The sequence below is a fragment of the Protomyctophum bolini genome, assembly GCF_963924005.1.
Source record: "Protomyctophum bolini genome assembly, chromosome: 7".
In the NCBI taxonomy this organism is placed as follows: domain Eukaryota; kingdom Metazoa; phylum Chordata; class Actinopteri; order Myctophiformes; family Myctophidae; genus Protomyctophum; species Protomyctophum bolini.
The window spans coordinates 46192783-46212913 of NC_137868.1; the positions used below are offsets into that span (position 1 = coordinate 46192783).

Genomic DNA, 20131 nt, shown 5'->3' on the forward strand with positions numbered 1-20131 from the left:
ACTAACTAACTATAGTTGTAATGGTTTTAAACTGACCTGAGGGCATGGATACAGTAAAAGTGTACTACCAACTATAGTTGTAATGGTTTTAAACTGACCTGAGAGCATGGATACAGTAAAAGTGTACTACCAACTATAGTTGTAATGGTTTTAAACTGACCTGAGAGCATGGATACAGTAAAAGTGTACTAACTAACTATAGTTGTAATGGTTTTAAACTGACCTGAGAGCATGGATACAGTAAAAGTGTACCAACTAACTATAGTTGTAATGGTTTTAAACTGACCTGAGGGCATGGATGCAATAGATGGCTCTTGGCATGTTCTTCTTATCGTAGATGTCTGTCGTCTCTGGTTGGAAGAGCTGACAACACAAAGTCAGGTCAGATGATATCTAGGTCACTTAACTTCTTCTAATCCAAAATGAAACACTTCACTGACGGATACTGTATCGTTATGGGACAAGTATCGGTGTGGGCCCTTATTTGGTCATATCGGGTCATATCGGTGTCGGCGAATAATATGCCAGTCTAACCACCGATCGATGTAAGGGGTTGACACTATATGGCAGGTGAACACAATGTTGGGGCACGTGGAGTTTGCTTTGGAGTTGCCCCAAACCACAAGTGCACAATACTGTATTTGTGAGGAGTCTGCTATTAAACACAACACGAGATATATAGCTAGATAGCTATGAACACAACACAGAAATTGTGGCCAACCCTGGTCACTTTGTCTCAAATGTTAAACCTGACATGGTGGTCACTTTGTCTCACATGTTAAACCTGACACGGTGGTCACTTTGTCTCACATGTTAAACCTGACATGGTGGTCACTTTGTCTCACATGTTAAACCTGACATGGTGGTCACTTTGTCTCACATGTTAAACCTGACATGGTGGTCACTTTGTCTCACATGTTAAACCTGACATGGTGGTCACTTTGTCTCACATGTTAAACCTGACACGGTGGTCACTTTGTCTCACATGTTAAACCTGACACGATGGTCACTTTGTCTCACATGTTAAACCTGACACGATGGTCACTTTGTCTCAGTAGTCTATTTACCGTTGGCAGTCCGACCTCCATCATTGCATTCCTCCAGTGGTTGAGGTTGTCTGTGTGGCGGAACTGCAACCCGGCCGCCTGAACACCACACACACACACACACACACACACACACGATTAGACAATTATGAAATTATTGTGACAACCTTAATGATGAGTGTGCGTGTTTGTGTAGAGTTGACCAGATACCATTCATTTCAGAAAAATGCATGTTTTCGTTGAGTAACCACCAGTGCCACTTGTTTGACCCCCATTTGTTCAATTAAATTTCATTGTCATAAATATGACAATGAAATAGATGCAGATGGATCTCCGATCTACACTTTGTCAGTTGTCATTTATTATGCTTGTAGTTTGGCTGTTTTTTGGGGCGATTTGCTGCAGTGTTGGTGGGTAAGACTTGCTCCCGTTGCATTCGTTAAGCCTATAGTGTGAATTGAATGTTTTGTTTAGTAGTCGGGTCAGAGTACTTGAGGGTGGTATCGACCCGAGTACCCGATAACAGTATCGGGACATCTGTGTGTGTGTGTGTGTGTGTGTGTGTGTGTGTGTGTGCACCTTGTAGCGCTGCTGCTCCGGGTCGTAGATCTTCTTCAGAGGGACCACGTTGGGAGCGAAGCAGTGACCCAGCTTGGCCAGCAGGACGCCGTTCCTCAACGCCTCCTCTAGCTCCACTGGAGCGGGGACGTCCTCGTGAAGGACCGCCTCCAACCACCTGCGCACGCGCACACACACACACACACACACACACACAGTACAATACACACACGCACGCACGCACACACACGATGAGTGTACAAAAAGGTCAGAGGGATTGACTCCAGCAACTAGTCTCACATAGCCAGACAACTATTGTACAATCTCCGAATGCTATATGCATATATAAACTAGAGTCTGGAACCTCCCGAAATCCAAAAACGGAAGCTGGCATCGGTTTGCCACTTCCATTGAAGAAAAATATATATTTTATAATATCTTTACATTTTGCTTTTTCCCCCCCATTTCCATTTCTGCTAAGCAGCGAGCTATATATGCTGCTTAGATCATTTTGATTTATTATTATTATTACCGTATACATTATTTGGAATACATTTGCGCGATTGTAAAGACGGAAGTGAGGACTGGAAACTTCACTTCCGCTTTATCGCTTGCTCATGTTCAGAGCTTCCGTGCTCCAGACTGTATGACCGGAACTTAAGCAATTTGCGGGACTAGCGGCAACATGAAGCAAAAAACAATTAAGAGAACTTGTTTTTAAACCCATTTGGACCCAAGTTCGATTCGACAAAGATTCTTCTAAATCCTGACATTGTTCTCTGAATGTCAGTGGTTCTCAAACTATTTCAGGTCAAGGAGCCCCAAAGAAATATGTAATTGGCCGCCGACCCCCATCTCAAAATATGTTGTTCCAGGGACCCCCCCCCCCCCCGCCAGAAGCAAAGATTTGAGTTGAAAACGCTCTGAAAGAATGTATATTCAAAGACTTGCGCCACATTTTCACAATTTTTCACATAGCTAAAGCATAACATAATGCTTGAAACACCAGGAGGGGGTTCCCTTCCCGCCGCAGAATGGGTTCAGACAGACAGACCAGTCGCACTAGACGGACTAGTCGTATGAATTCCAGGACTGACCTCTTGGCTTCCTCCAGTCGACATAAGTACTGGTAAGCCACATTCTGGATGCGCTGCTCATCCATCTCCTCCGCTGTCAAACGCTCATCTGCGGGAAAAAAACACACACACAAACAAACAATTCAAATCACCAACGGTCGTCAGGGAGTTCTTTACTTTCTTTAACCGAGGCTGATTCTACAGTTTTCTGAATCACTTAGTGGAGCTCAAAACTTTTCATGTCGACGATCCCCAAAATGTAAATGCATTCGGCCCATTTGGCCACCGAGCTCCCCCTTCTCAAAATATTTAGTTCCAGGGACCCACAAAAGCTAGGATTTGAGTTAAAAATGTTCGCTTTAAAACATTTCTTATACAGCAATAAAAAAAAAATAGCAGATATATATATAATATATCTCTCTCTCACGTTTTTTAGTTTCCGTTTCTTTTTTCCTCTATTCTGACGTCATCACTCTCTACGAGAGTCTAAGGGCCAATTAATACTCCTATTTTACCGCTGTTTCGGCGCTGTAGTGCCGAAATGATTTTGGCTCGTCAGAAACTTTAGCACCGAAGAGGCGACTTTAGGACGGTAGGAGGGTGCTTAGCTGGGGAGGAATCTGTAGAGAAAATCCTGATTGGCGACTGGAATACGGACATGCATCGTAAGGAAGTGCCTGTGTTTAAATCGTTTAGTCGGCTCTGTGATCTGCATGGTTTCAGCCAGCTAATTACCCAACCCACAAGAGTGTGTGATTCTACTCAAACTGTCATTGATCTCATTCTGACCTCGGACAAATCCAGAATCTCCAAGAAAGGGGTTATTGTATGTGGGCTCAGTGATCATTTTATGATTTTCTGTACCCGCAAAATACAGAAACTAAAATTTGACTGTCACAAAACAGTCATATCTAGGGACCTCAAAACCTACTCTAGTGAGGCCTTTAACCTAGAACTGGAGAGACTGGATTGGTCCGATGTGCTCAGGAGCTCACTAGTCGAAGAAGCATGGCTTGGCTTTAAAACCAAATTTACAACAGTACTAAACAACATGGCTCCTCTGAGAACCATCAGGGTCAAAACCCGCTCGGAGCCATGGATGAATTCGGACATACTGACTGCAATGAAAGCCAGAGACAACAAATGCTCTGAACTTCTTAAATGCAAGTCCAAGCTAGCCAAGCGCTTCGACAGTGATCTCCAAACCAAACTGTGCATCCTTAAAACCCAATGTAACAAGCTAAGAAACGGTGTAATTGCCATGACCAAATCAGCCAAAAGTAACTTGAACAATGATAAAGCCGAGGAAATCAAAAACAATCCTCGGGAGCTCTGGAAGCTACTAAACAACCAACTAGGCTGTGGTCAGAAACTTAAAACCAGGTTTACTAACATAAACATCAAATCAAATAACACCCTCATCACTGACAAGGTTGATGTAGCCAATCACTTGAACATCTTCTTTACAAACATTGCAACAATGCTGGTTAACAAACTGCCCTCCCACTCTGGGCGTTTTGGTGTAGAGCACATCAAAGGCTTCTACAAAAACCTAGGTGTTTGTAAAGATGATTTTAAAATGACAATGGTAACAACTGAGGAGGTACTTAAGAAACTGAGTGCCCTCCAACCCCACAAGGCCACTGGCCATGACAATATTCCCTCCAAATTTCTCAGAGACTCAGCCATTTCCATAGCTCCAGTCATCACCCACATAGTTAACCTCTCCATCAAACAAGGACAGGTCCCCAGAGATTTTAAACTGGCCAAAGTAACCCCCCTGTACAAAAAAGGGAGTAAATTAGAACCCGGCAACTACCGCCCTATTTCTATTCTAAGCTCCATCTCGAAAGTGATGGAAAAAATAGTCTATGAACAGGTTGAAAAGTATCTTGCCACTAATAAATTGTTGTACGAGTTCCAATCTGGTTTCAGAACATCCCACTCCACTGACACATGCCTTCTCTATTTGAGCGACCACATCAAACACGAGGTGGATGCTGGAAAATACTGCGGCATGGTCATGCTGGACCTCCAAAAGGCTTTTGACACCGTGAACCACTCCATACTGGTTAACAAGCTTAAAGCTATTGGTTTTGATAGCACATCAGTGAGCTGGATGCAATCCTACCTGGAGGGGAGAGAACAGATGGTGGAAGTGAACGGAACACTGTCCCCCCCCCCTCCCAGTGAGCTGTGGCGTCCCACAAGGAAGCATACTAGGGCCTTTACTGTTCCTAATATATGTAAACGACATGACTTCAGCTTGTGACTGCAACTTGTTCCTGTTCGCAGACGACTCAGCACTGCTGGTCTCGGACAGGAACAGACTGCAGGTTGAAAAGACCCTCAGCTCTGAACTCGGTAGAATCTGCACCTGGCTCGCTGATAACAAACTATCCTTACACCTGGGAAAAACTGAATCCATTCTCTTCGGATCAAATAGTAATCTCAAAAAGGCAGATGGCTTCTTGGTTAGAGTTGGTGATGATATTATCACACGGAAGGATCAAATTACCTACCTAGGTTCCATCCTGGAGGCCAATCTTTCCGGTGATAAGATGGCCACCAACGTAATCAAAAAAGTCAATCAAAGAACAAGATTCCTCTACAGGATCTCCTCACTGGTCGACAAAAACACCTTGAAGACCTTAACAGGAGCCCTTGTACAAGGTTTCTTTGACTATGCATCCACCTCCTGGTACCACAGCACCTCAAAGGCCCTTAAAACAAGGCTCCAGACCTCCCAAAACAAACTGGTCAGGCTCCTACTTGGCCTCACCCCCCGAACCCACCTCACCCCTGCCCACTTTGACAGGCTGGGATGGCTTAGGGTCGACGACAGAGTACAGCATCTTGCAATGGGTCTGGTCCACAAGATTAGATACACCACCAAGATACCCATGTACCTGTCTAAATACTTCCTTAATGTAAACGAAGTCCACACCCACAACACCAGAGGGAGTGCAACAAACCATGTACAACCCAGATTCGGCACTAAAAAGGGACTAAATTCTTTTCGCTCCTATGCGACCAAAATGTGGAACGCCCTACCAACAGTCATTAAGACATGTGAATCCCTTGGCTCCTTCAAAACTGCTCTCAAAGGGCACCTACGGATGGCTGCAATTCGAAACTGGCCTCTGTAAAAGCTGAATTTTTATCTGGATTGTACTATGTTTTTGTATGGACGTGGTGTTGGGTGCCTGCACATATGCACACATGGCATCAACGCATGGTGTTGTGTGCAGGCGCCCTACACTCTGTCTTTGTACTATGGATTGTACTATGTTTTTGTATGGACGTGGTGTTGGGTGCCTGCACATATGCACACATGGCATCAACGCATGGTGTTGTGTGCAGGCGCCCTACACTCTGTCTTTCGTTTTCTTTTCTTTTATCCCCCTGTTCCCCTCACTGTATATATATTTTTTTCCCTTTTCGCTTCCTATATGATGAATTCCTGTTCTGTTCTTTAACTACATAGAAGTGTCTATTTGTTTGTCTCTAAATGTTTTGATGAATTGAACAATGTGGACCCTGTTGTAAACAAGTGTAAGGCTTAATTGGGTCGTCCACTCACAGTTAACAGTCTTTGTATTGAGTTTGTGCTTGAAATGTACTGTAATTCTGCAAACTGTTAATAAAGATTTCAATCAATCAAAACCCCCCCCCCCCCCCAACCTCAAATGACGTCACATTGTACAGAGCCGAACCGACTTTTATTCGGCTCTAAAATAGGAGTATGAATCGGCCCTAAGCGACCATACTGCTTATTCTTGGCTATTTTTTTATCCACTGTCTCGGAATCTGGCATTTTCCTCTATTGTAAATGCACAATCAGGGATGGAGCACGTGACATCATCAGGGATGGAGATCCCTGATGACATCCATATTAAGCCCATGGGGATCCCTGATGTCATCAATATTGGCCAGCAACTCTCTCTACATCTGACCTCAAACCCTTAGATCTCCATATATGGAGCCGTCGACCTCTTCTGATGTTCCATTATGCTGGATACGTCTTACTGGTATTCAGAGGACTTCTCATTGGTCGATGTCGTAGACGAGCATGATGCCATTGCTTCTCTTATAGGCTGCTGTTATTGTTGGGAAACGTTCCCGTCCTGCTGTGTCCCATAGGGCTTTAACCCATTTAGGCCTGACGTCGAAAAAAAGAAGAAAAAAAAAGTTCGCTCTGAAAGAATATATACCTATTCAAAGATTTGTGCCGCATTTTAACTATTTTTCAAAAATAGCAGACCTACAAGTTCATAGCGCGCCACCGAGTGGCGCGCTATGAACTTGTAGATCTGCTATTTTTCAATAGATAAAGTATAACAGACTGCTTGAAACACCAAAAGGGGTTCCCGGCCAAAATGGGTTTTAAGCAACTATTCAACTAGTCAACTAGTAATTCCACAAGTTGACATTGTTGACCAGTTGATTTTTATTTATAATTTTTTTAATATTCGTTTTTATAGGCCTCAATATCAGCTAGAATGATAGATTATAGTCACCAATGTACACAGTTTTTAAGTGTACAAATATCATTAAAAAAGAATAAGAATACGTTTTTAATTTTTTTACATAATACGTAGTATACAACTAGTCAACTAGTAAACTAGGCAACTAGTAAAAATCACTAGAAGTGAAAGCCCTAGTGTCCCATATATCGTCTTGCCACATCTAGCTCTATTGTTCCAACTTCTAAGTAATGTAAATATACTGATGTGAGTTCCTGCTTCCTACAGAGTGAAAATCAAAGTGGTGGCTTTGTGAAACAACAGTTTAAATCTTTTTTTTTTTTTTTTTGGGCAGCCGAACTGTGCAGAACTTAACAATCACCAAACTCCCACACTGCAGACAGTAGATCAGGAATGTACTTCCTTCCTTGTTAAACATTGCACAGGCATGCAGCCTTTACAAAACAACTTCCGTTTCACGGTGGATTTAAATTTATCCCATTTTGGAGCGGGAACCCCTTTTGGTGTTTTAAACGGTTATACTTTTAGCTATTGAAAAATAGCAGATCTACAAGCGGTAGGTCTGCTGTTTTTTTAATCGAAAATGTGCACAAATTTGGAATATATATATATATATATATATATAACATTTTTAAATCAAATCTTTGCTTCTGGGGAGGTCCCTGGAACAACATATTTTCAGATGGGGGTCGGAGGCCAATTACATATAATGTCTGGGGTCCTTGACATGAAATATTGAGCACCTGGCTGGCACTGATATAAAAAGTAAACATAGGTATTTCAGAAAACTGTCATGATTTAGAAGACTTTTTTTTTATTTCGACGTCAGGCCTAAATGGCTGTAAAGTGCTGTGATGTTTTTTTGTTAAAACAAAATGTTATTCTTTTTGGTTTTTATTAGAAGTTAAACATCGATATATGTTCCGATAGTAATCAGTGCTATAGCGAAGTCTGTTCAGTATGAGGAACAGAGAATAAATGTTCAGGTGGGACACCAATTTCATCCAATCAGGTGGTGAGAGCACCCATTGATTAGCTTTGTGTGTTCCCGTTCCAATTCAGCCTGCTCAACTTTTCATTTCATCACTTCCTATTTATTATTTAAATTGTTTATCCTGATTTGATACAGCATTGATTGTATCGTCGACTAAAACTAAAATGTTCTACCTTTTTTTACTGATGAAAACTCAATGCAAACTACATGAAAACTAAGCTACGATGACTAAAACTAAGACTAAATATACTGACAATTTTGTCAACAAATAAAAACTAGACTAAAATGTTAGGAAGGGACTAGTGGACAAGAGATCCAGTATAAGTCATTTTACAATTAGTTGCATGCTGTGATGCGTTGTGAGCTTGTAGATCAGCTATTTTCAGCAAGTGTAAACACAGTCATTACGACGGCACCAAAGCCCGCCAAAGTACATTTTAGTCGACTAAATCAACTGTAGATTTAGTCGACTAAAATCTTATGATATTTAGTCGACTAAAACTAGACTAACACTAAAACTTTCCAGGTGACTAAAATGTGACTAAAACTAACTATTCAAGAGACTATGACTAAAACTAAAATAGAAATTTGCTGCCAAAAACAACACTGGATCATGACGCTCTTCGATGTCTGACTTTTACTTTTGTATCTTATATCATATAGGATTAATATGTGCAAAATGTCAGAAGAATGGATAAAATAATTTATGATAGTCCAAGGCTGCACAGTAGTACACACACATGAACAACACACATTCCCTTACAATTACAATTTACAATGTAGGCATTTAGCAGACGCTCTTAATCCAGAGCGACTTCGCTTTAAGGATCTGGAGAGAGGGAGACCCCCGTTACTGAAGTGAAGAAATAGCACAGTACAGAGTACAGTAAGTACACGATACTAGTTGTATCGTGTGCCGTCATTGGTTCCCCAAATGTGGGGTCCGGGGACCCCCAGGGGACCTTGAGGGAGTTCCAGGGGGTCCCCAGCTAAACGATAGTTTGGAACTAAATCGACCCTTGTGGGTCTGTAACTTTGAGAGTGTACAAATGGAACCAAATGGACCATCTGTACACTCTCATAGTTAAATGTATAGTTTCATTATATAGATATTCCACTGTTACTTTCTTAGCTTACGCATGTTTCATGATAAATGTTTTTATGTGATGTATTCCCATGCTTTTTTGTTCTTGCTTTTAATGTAAATCGCTCTGGATTAAGAGTGTCTGCTAAATGCCTAAATTGTAAATTGTAAATTGTTAAATTAACATTGATTGTACTATATAAATTGGGGGTCGCAGAGATTTAGAAATGTCATTAAACGAGGGTACATATAGACTAAATGCATGTCAACTGGGGGTCCTTGAAATTAAACGTAGAAATTGTATTTCATGGGGGTCCCTGCATGCATATCTTTTCAAATGGGGGGGGGGGGGGGGGGGGGTCGGTCCTCAGGCTAATTAGTGTCAATTTGGGGGTCCCTGACATGAAAAGGTTTGGGAACCACTGCTCTTACTGGCACAGCAATCCAAACATGGCTGTATGATAATGCTACAGTATGTGACCTTGTCCTTGCCCTGACTGAGTGACAGGTTATTTGGGGCTAAGGGTGTCACACTAGTGTCAACTGCATGGGGCTAAGTCTCAACATTTACGTCGCTGTTTTCCTTTATATAGGCAAGGCAATTTAGTTTAAATATTACATTATGTTGACTCTCCTAATTATACAAGTTAATACAACCTAATGATTTATCATGATGATGTACCGGTATTATTATAGTTAAGCTACCCAGCAGCACATAAAGTAATTCAAAATGCATCAAATCAGCCCCACCTTTACCAGCTGCAACATCAAAGTGAACACATTAATGAACGCATTACACTTCAACAATATGATAGTGAAATGGACCATTCTGCGAAATAACTCCCTTTGTGTTTGCCACTGACTGTAAAGTAGCCTAGTCTTGTTATTTTTGCACTTTTTCCCCACGTAAAAATGTAATGCAGGAGGACTTTCTACATAAGTAAAACATGAGACAGTTGTTAAGCCAGCCGCTATGTGTAAATAAACAAACTATTACAATTAGTTCCACTTACATCCTGAACGGGCAGCTTGTCCTCCCGACTCTCCCATGTTGTTATGTTTAAAAGCAGGAAGCAGCTTCCAGCCAAAACATCCACGTTATTCCTCCCAAATGTGTTTATGTTACTGTCTGAACGTCTGACACAAAACAAACGGAACTTTACTCGCTTTAAACAACATAAATTCTATGAACTAGTGTCTAATAATGTTGTTGCATGTGTGTGTCTGTCTCTTTTCTTTCTGTCTGTCTCTCTGGCGTGTGTGTGTGTGTGTGTGTGTGTCTGCTGCGTGAGTGACGTCTTGTCTCTATTCAATTTGAAATATCCCGCCCGTCTCTGATTGGCTAAGCCGTCGGCCAGCTCCGCTATTGGTTGACGGCGACGCTTTGCATTGTGGTTAAGGGAGTTCATCTATTATTTAGCCTGTTTTGCCTACAGATCTATCTACGCGCGCGTCTCTCTCGCTTTGCATTGTGGTTAAAGTAGTTCATCTATTATTTAGATTAAAGTACTACTGCCAGCTGCCTACTACGTCATACTTGTACAATCAATCATGTTTGATGTTTGAAACAAGTGTAATGCTTAATTGGGTCGTCCACTCACAGTTAACAGTCTTTGTATTGAGTTTGTGCTTGAAATGTAGGCTACTGTAATTCTGCAAACTGTTAATACATATTTCAATCAATCAATCAATCAATCAATCAATCAATTCATAATTATATAGTAGCCTACAAATATATATATAAATGAATGATGTCTTTTCTGGTCTTTTGGACTGATGCATAATAAAAGTAAACGAAACAGTTTTGTACCTTCATAAAGGCACACATGACCATAACATTATGGATTCATGTCATATTAAAATAAAATAAAACGTAGGATAATATTTTACACGTTTATTTCATTCTTTTTAAGTTAATTGTTTTTGTATTTAAAATTAAAGTGTCCCTGCCCTGCTGCTATATATTTTGCATGGTTGTTTACTGCTGTCATGGCAACGGAGCTCCCCTGTCCAGCCTTAACATGGTAGCATATCACTAAAACAAACATAGCTAAAGTCACATTCATGTGTCTCACATAGCAGGTTGTACAGCTCGGACTGTTAAACGAATTAATTCACTGCACTCTTTCATTCATTAATCAATAGCCTACTGATAATTGGTTCATTTTGAGTTGCTTTAATTGCCTGTTGTTGAAGAGTGTGTCACAGAATGGGAAACAGCTGCTCCTGGAAACGTGAGTGATGTTTAATTGTTAGCTATGCGTTAGCTTAGTTAAAAAAAAAACAGTAGACTACACACACACACACACACACGTCAGTGTTTGTTATGTTATCTATTTGTAACACTAGTGAGCTGAGAAAGCATGTAATGTAACTCAGTTAAAAATGCAGCAGAACTATCTTCTGTATATTGCATGTGTGATTGTGAGAACATGGTTTATAAAGGGAATGATCTATCTATTACCACTCATTTGTCAACATATAGCTTACTGCACGCATGGATATTAAAATTCATTGTTAAATTCATTCATTCATTTAACAATGACAGCCTGTTAGCAATAAGCAGCCCTTATATTTGATCATATTGGGTTACCGGTAATTATTATGGAGCTTTCTTGTTTTTTTTTTATCTCATAAGATTATATGAGATTCATCATGAGACTAGACTGATTGAGTTTATAATAAAAAACAAGATCACCATCATTACAAAAAATCAGTTAGGAATCGGATAGTTTAGATTGTAGACAGCTGTGTGTGTATTAGCATTTATTGGGAGGACAGTGTTTAATTGTGTTTGACTTTGACTTGACTTTGACATCTTCATTGACAATGAATAGACCAGGGTGACCAGATCCAAACTGTTCATTTGAGGGATTGATTGATTGATTGAAGTATTTATTAACAGTTTGCAGAATTACAGTCTGCATGCATTTCAAAGTTTGTTTACAAGAGGTTCCACCTTGTTCAATTCATGAAAACATTTAGAGGCGTACAAATAGACACAGAACAGAACACGCAGGAATTCATCATAAAGGAGGTAAAAAGGGAAAAGAAACATATACATTGAGGGAAAAAAGGGGTGGGTGGGTGGGTGGGGGGGGATTCAGATTTTACGGGGGCCAGTTTTGAATTGCAGTCGTCCGTAGGTGCCCCTTTGAGAGCGGTTTTGAAGGAGTCAAGGGATTTGCATGTCTTAATGACTGTTGGTATAGGGCGTTCCACATTTTGGTGGCATAGGAGCGAAGATAATGTAGTCCCTTGTTTGTGCCGAATCTGGGTTGCACATGGTTTGTTGAACTCCCTCTGGTGTTGTGGGACAGAAGTATATCACTTGTGTGGGACAAGTGGGACATGGACAGGACGGGGTTTATTATTACTTACTTGATGACTTGATGTCATATTATTCGAGCATAGGCATAATAATAATAATAATAGATCCTATCATTTTGTTATTAAAGCCCTCTGATGTCTCACATTGTTGTTTTAAAATGGTCATGGGTGGTATATATGGTATATGGGATATGGGATATGTCTCATTATTTTAACAGGCTTAAAACATCTTGCCTGAAAACTGTGAAAAAAAAATCTGTCCCAAGCAAGGCGTCATCCCAACCACCGTCCTTTAGAGGGCAGTGTTTCCTAACAATGGACAGTTTGTCCATGACAGAAAAATGATTACAAGCTGTATACTCGAATACAACAGTCTGTCTGTCTGTCTGTCTGTCTGTCTGTCTGTCTGTCTGTCTGTCTGTCTGTCTGTCTGTCTGTCTGTCTGCCTGCCTGCCTGCCTGCCTGCCTGCAAAGTTACACTGCAGCACAAATACACTAACTTATAACCACTGTGTAAAAGGCAGGAGCAAACAGAAAAGTCTTCAGCTTTGAGTTAAAAGAACTGAGACTGTTCGCTGCATGGGAGGTATCCGGTTAGATGATATGTGGTGCATAAACGGCAGGCATTTTTGCTTCTCCACATTTACCGTTCTCACAGTTGTTTCAGAAAGCAGCCCTGTCCCAGGTGACCTGAGAGGTCTGTCTGGAATGGATGGTTCTTTCATGATGTATCACACAACGCCAGATCCCAGATCAGTCAATACTTAACTTTATATACTCCCAACAGTATAGGATTTTTAAATCAGTTCTTTAACACACAGGGATTTAAGAGCTGGAGTGATATGATCCATAATAGTAGGCTATATAATCTTGCCATAATAGTAGCCTAAGGCAGCAGCAGCGTTCTAACTTCTGAATCAACTGCAGCTGTCTGATAGATTATCTGAGACCTGTAAAGACACGTTGTTACAGTAGGCTACTTTAGTTGCCAAACATTTCAGCTCAAGGTGAAGTTTGCCCAGGAGGACCCAGACTATAGTGAAAATATAGCAAAGCTCGCAAATCCTCTATATTCTCACTTCTTAAGCTTTTTCTGTTTTTTAGTCAAGGGAAATGTATTTTTTTGTTTCTTTTATGAAATCCTGTTGAAATTGTTTTGAACGGATGAAAAGCTGTGACTTTAAAAAAAACTTAAAATCTTTTGTATGAGAAAAACAGAAAAAAAAAAAAAATATATATAGTTTAGTTTAGTTTAGTTTTATTTGAGCATCTTCACAGAACAGAATCAATTACAAAGTTTTACAAAAACAACACAGTTCAGCGACTGCACTATTGATCTCTGGCTTGGCTTCAGTCTGGGTTTTTAACATTATCGATCCAAGCTGCACGACAGCTGACTTCTAATCGCTTTCCTTGGCCCCCAAAAAAATATTTACTTCAGTGTTGTTTTTCTTTAATTGAAGATGAGTAACTATCCCACTGTACCTCTCTAGTCTAGACACAAAGCAGTCCCTGTACTTTAAGTATGATTCAAGGACAAGGGCAAGTAAAATCATCATCATCCTCTAAGTGTAAAACAATTTTTTAGCAGCACTACTACTTCATCATATCCACTTAGACATCTACAATACCCTTACTTTAAAATTAACGAGGTTGGACGGAGGTCCTCCTGTTGTAAAGCCCCATTTGATTGGAATAATCCTCCTCTAGCTCTTAGATCCATTTCATCCTTTAGTTGCTTTAGGACGTGCACGCACACGCACGCACGCACACACACACACACGCACACACACACACACACACACACACACACACACACACACACACACACACACACACACACACACACACACACACACACACACACACACACACACACACTCTCACACACACACACACACACACACACACACACACACACACACACACACACACACACACACACACACACCAAAAACCAAAAGGCCCACAAAGGTGGCTCCAAAGCACTCTCATCTCATTGAAATGAAAAAGAAAATCATTGAAACCTGATGAAGGCCATGTCGGCCGATCTGTTTTTAAACCTAGCCATTCTAAAATATACATCGTCTATATTATTCTCGCGAAGGATTGTCTTGGAATTCTCAAAGTTCTCAGTTACATCTTGACTCACCTTGTTAATGCTTTAAAAGTACTAGTTATACTAAGCACATTCACCGATATATAACTTGCACTTTCATTGCTCTGTTTCTTAACAGCTGGTGATGTGGTCGTTGGTGGTTGGTGGGGTGGGTGGGAGAGGCTGAGCAAGCTGTCTGTGCATTTATGTATATGTATTTGTATATTGTCTTTATCTGTGTACTTTACGTCTTATGTATCTTGTCTGTATGTTACGGGGTCCCCCTCTAAATTGAGATGCTGCATCTCAAGGGGCTATCCCTTCAAATAAAATCTTTACAATAACCTTTATTTAGCTAGAAGGTCCTGGGTTCGATTCCCGCTCGGGATGCTGTGGGGCGGGCGCTGGCGGCGTGTCCTCTCCTCCGTGTCATCAGTGCCCATACCCGAGGTGGGGTTGGCGAAAGGGCCTTTCTGTGTGGAGTTTGCATGTTCTCCCCGTGTCCCCTAGGCCCAGGGTATAGGTACCCTCACAAAAAAACATGCAGTAATCCTGGTCTCTAAACTACCTCCTCCTGGGGCGCCTGGAGGAGAAAGGAACTGGTTGGAATAACGTGTTCCTTCCACGCTCCAACCAGGGTGCAACCTGGACACTCATGCATGAAGGAAGCATGAGTTCAAGTCCGTTGCTCTCCCCAGGTTGGCGGAGGGTGTGTAGAGCCAGGATAACATTAGATAATTGACACAGGGGTGAAAAATGGGTTACAAAATCGTGGGATAAAAATTATATAAAGAAAAAACAATAACCTTTATTTAAACTCGGGTACAGTTGAGGGGCAGGCCCTCATTTTCAATGTAAGTAGCCGAGATACAATACAATTATCAACAGAAATAACATTCACATACAGCAGCAAAGAACAGTATATGAATCATAAATGTAAAACACTCAAAATATACAAAGAAACAAGATAAAGTACCCCTCAGGGCACAGGTCTCCACCGGGGCAGGTCAGGTTGTGGCCTCCTGGTGGCGCTATAATAGGCCAATGTGAAAAGGGTGGGATATTATCCTCTGCCTAGTAGGAAAGTCTGTGAAAGATTTCACTTAAATTGCACGCCGCTTTTTGTTCAAAACGGGTCAATCCTGCCAACTTTGAAAGCCAATGTTAGCCAATTAGGATGGAATATGAAATATCGGACAGATCCGGCTTGAACACATGACTATAGGGATTTTTGAACAGATTCTGGAGGAGTAATATAAATAAATGTATTTTTCAAAAGTTGGCCTCCTGGTGGCGCTATAATAGGCCATTCTGGACACACAGGACGGAGTGCAAAACATATACTCTCCGCATGCCTTCGGCCTGGTGGAGACAATAAAACATGCAGATAAAGCAAAAATGGAATAATTAAATAAAGCAGTTATAGTATATAATCCGAACAAAATGCTGGAAAGAATTGCCCTGAATTGATCCAGACAATGGAAGTGATCTGAGTTTTAAGCACTGGCATAATAATACCGTGCCAGAAAGACCCACCCAGTTTCACAATCGATCTCTAATAATTATGTATGCAGCGCTGAAATCCCAGATTCTGCCTATACTGTATACTGTGTGTCTGTGTTTTAAGTGGACTGTCTGTCTGTCTGTCTGTCTGTCTGTCTGTCTGTCTGTCTGTCTGTCTGTCTGTCTGTCTGTCTGGACAGCGAGTCCCTGGTTCGACACGTTGCTGCATGTCACTGTCTATGTCTATGGACTTTTAACATACCCTGAAGGACTTTTAATGTTTGTTTAGAGTGGCCTACTTTTAGCAAACAGAGTATACAGCAGTCAAGTCTATGGGCTTGTAATGTTAGTTTAGAGCACTTTTAACAGAGTAGAAGCCAAGTCTATGGACTTTTAATATTTGTTTAGGACTTTAACCCATTTAGACCATGATGTTGAAATTTTAAGTTTTCTGAAAAACCTCATATTTCTGTATCAGTGGTGCTCAATATTTCATGCAGTCAAGGTCCCCACAAATTATATAATATGCTTGTAAAAATATAATATGCTATGTTGTTCCAGGGACCTCCCTGATAGATATTTCTCTTCATATCTTATGTTCACATATTAATGTAATGTTAAAAATTGTCCTCGCTCTGGTGTACAGGATTGCCCTGTCACCGAGTAGGGACATTCTGTTTTTGCATGTTCATTCATTCTATTATCAGCTGTCACCCACTCCAGATTGATTCAAACTGGAGAAAACAACCTGACCTAAATGACACTCTCACCCCATGAGATAAACCGTGAACAACAGAATCCGTAATCATGGAACATGATTACCAGTCAAAAACATGATCTGTTGTTTAGCGTCTGATGACGCCAGACTCTAATCACGCTGTTCGACCTATGGAGAAGTGACACTGCATTCTGATAAACGATGACATGTTGAATTGTATATATATGATTGTAAAATGATGTAACAGTGTTCAGAAGCTCTTGCGGTACGGAGAATTCTCTCTCCTACCATATTTCATCATTCTTGTCACATATTTCATGTGTAACATACTTTGTAAGAACCGAAGAATTTCACTAAAGATCCTTGCATTAACCTTTGTGGTCCGTGTGAACATTCCTTTCAAGTCTTTTTCCCTCTGGTTTTCCACCAGAGAGAGTACTTTTGAGTTGTTGACTGAGCTGTCTATTGTTTCCAAGGAAAGATAGTTAAGGTGGAGTTAAAGTGTATATTTTATACATATCACTCCCTCAGAAGCAAAGATTTGAGTTAAAATATTCACTATATATTAAAAGATTTGAGGCACATTTTCATGATTTTTATAGCAGCAAATAGCAGACCTACAAGTTCATATTGCGGCACTCGGTGCCACGCTACGAGCTTGTAGATCTGCTATTTTTCAACAGCTAAAGCATAACATGATGCTTTAAAACACCAAAAGGGGTTCCCGCCCCAAAATGGGTTAAACATAACCTGACTTTGCCAGCTGGGGGCGGTATTGGGTAACCATGTTCCCCAACACCAACCATCTGGGACCTCTCAGGGAGTTGAGCTAACACCGAACCGCTCCGTACCGAACCAATCAGCGTGAGCTATAAGGGCGGGATATGTGCGAAACCGGATGTGAAGCTATATAGACACGTCAATATGATTGGTTGTGTTTGCACGCCCACACGGTGATAGACAGACGGTCCCATCCAATCATCTACCAAATATCTTTGACTTTTCTTTTTCTCCTGTCTCTCTCCCTCCCTCCCTTCCCCCATGCAGTCCTTCCACCATGTTGCCAGCTCAGCGCCCCCGGCAGCTTCCAACATGGCGTCTGACGCTTCTCCGTCGCGCGACGAAGGAGCCAAGAAGAGGAGCAGCAAGAAGAGGCGGGACCACAAGGAGGCGAAGGGGAGGAGCCAGAGGCTGATAGAGGAGCTGACGGAGAGCGGCCATGTTGCTCTGCAGCGTGGGAACAACCGGGAGGCTCTGGACTGCTTCAAGAAAGCTTACAAAGCCTCTATACAGGTATATAGCCTCAGAGACCGCAGCAGGCGTAAAATACATAAATAAATGAAGACGCCTCGGTGAGCCCAGCAGGAAAAGGAGTGGGAGTGAACATAAAAAGTGTTAAAATTATGTTTTTATGTTGCACCAGTTCATTGTTAAGTATACCTGGTTTTCACATTAGCACCACCCACCTGAACTTAAGCCTCGCCCACACAGCTGTTTATGATAATGAGGGAGGGAGGGGTCAGGGTTATATGATGTCACACAATGTGGTGTATTTCCATTGGGCCATTTGGCTCAAAGGATGAAATAAAAAAATCATCGAGGAGGGAATTCTGTATTGCTATGAGAAGGTGATGTAAAACAAACGGTGTCGCAACAAACATTACATTCTCTTTATTGTTGTTAATGGCATTTAATGTTTGTGTTTATAGGGACAAGATGACGTACATTTTCCCTTCATTGTCAATGGCGTTTTTAAAACAAACAAACAAAATTGAACTAAACACAAACATTAAACCTGTATATAGGAGGGGCAAAAATACACCAGGAAGACATATTTTAATATTATAACCACACACGAGGGTATATTAGAATTAAAGTAAAACAACGTAAAAAGTACACAAATCACGGCACTCTTTTTTTCAACAATGTATTTATTTTCCTTTTTACACACAAATCACAATACAAACATACAGAAAACAACAATGAACATTACAAGACAATTACTAATATAAAGAAAGCAAAACAACAATAACCAAAAAACAAAACAAAAAACAGCACTACTCCTCTTCAGCTCCACCCATTAAATGTGACAAATTAGTGTTCTTTATGTAGGCTATCTTATAAAACGGCCCTCCTGAAACACTTCTTGTTTGTCCTTGTTTGTTAACAGGAGCCCTTGTACAAGGTTTCTTTGACTATGCATCCACCTCCTGGTACCACAGCACCTCAAAGGCCCTTAAAACAAGGCTCCAGACCTCCCAAAACAAACTGGTCAGGCTCCTACTTGGCCTCACCCCCCGAACCCACCTCACCCCTGCCCACTTTGACAGGCTGGGATGGCTTAGGGTCGACGACAGAGTACAGCATCTTGCAATGGGTCTGGTCCACAAGATTAGATACACCACCAAGATACCCATGTACCTGTCTAAATACTTCCTTAATGTAAACGAAGTCCACACCCACAACACCAGAGGGAGTGCAACAAACCATGTACAACCCAGATTCGGCACAAACAAGGGACTAAATTCTTTTCGCTCCTATGCGACCAAAATGTGGAACGCCCTACCAACAGTCATTAAGACATGTGAATCCCTTGGCTCCTTCAAAACTGCTCTCAAAGGGCACCTACGGATGGCTGCAATTCGAAACTGGCCTCTGTAAAAGCTGAATTTGTATCTGGATTGTACTATGTTTTTGTATGGACGTGGTGTTGGGTGCCTGCACATATGCACACATGGCATCAACGCATGGTGTTGTGTGCAGGCGCCCTACACTCTGTCTTTGTACTATGGATTGTACTATGTTTTTGTATGGACGTGGTGTTGGGTGCCTGCACATATGCACACATGGCATCAACGCATGGTGTTGTGTGCAGGCGCCCTACACTCTGTCTTTCGTTTTCTTTTCTTTTATCCCCCTGTTCCCCTCACTGTATATATACTTTTTTTCCCTTTTCGCTTCCTATATGATGAATTCCTGTTCTGTTCTTTAACTACATAGAAGTGTCTATTTGTTTGTCTCTAAATGTTTTGATGAATTGAACAATGTGGACCCTGTTGTAAACAAGTGTAAGGCTTAATTGGGTCGTCCACTCACAGTTAACAGTCTTTGTATTGAGTTTGTGCTTGAAATGTACTGTAATTCTGCAAACTGTTAATAAAGATTTCAATCAATCAATCAATCCTTAAGAATGTATGCTATCTTTTCCAAAGGTTTGTCTGGCCTCATCCAGGTCAA

At 41.2% G+C, this 20131-nt stretch overlaps 2 protein-coding genes across 2 annotated transcripts in view; one reads left to right on the forward strand and one right to left on the reverse strand.

The window, feature by feature from the left end:
* iqgap3 (IQ motif containing GTPase activating protein 3) overlaps positions 1-10483 on the reverse strand; it is a 52785-nt gene extending 42302 nt beyond the window's left edge. The window contains exons 1-5 of the mRNA XM_080767623.1: positions 10259-10483; positions 2702-2789; positions 1626-1782; positions 1068-1145; positions 287-363 (exon numbers count right to left, since the gene is read on the reverse strand). Coding sequence (XP_080623749.1) covers positions 287-363; positions 1068-1145; positions 1626-1782; positions 2702-2789; positions 10259-10295 — 437 coding nt within the window. The 5' untranslated portion in view covers positions 10296-10483. The remainder of the gene's footprint in view (positions 1-286; positions 364-1067; positions 1146-1625; positions 1783-2701; positions 2790-10258) is intronic.
* Positions 10484-17986: 7503 nt separating this feature from the next.
* ttc24 (tetratricopeptide repeat domain 24) overlaps positions 17987-20131 on the forward strand; it is a gene marked incomplete at both ends in the record, with an annotated part of 11480 nt that continues 9335 nt past the window's right edge. Inside the window, one exon of the mRNA XM_080768390.1 lies at positions 17987-18187. Coding sequence (XP_080624516.1) covers positions 17987-18187 — 201 coding nt within the window. The remainder of the gene's footprint in view (positions 18188-20131) is intronic.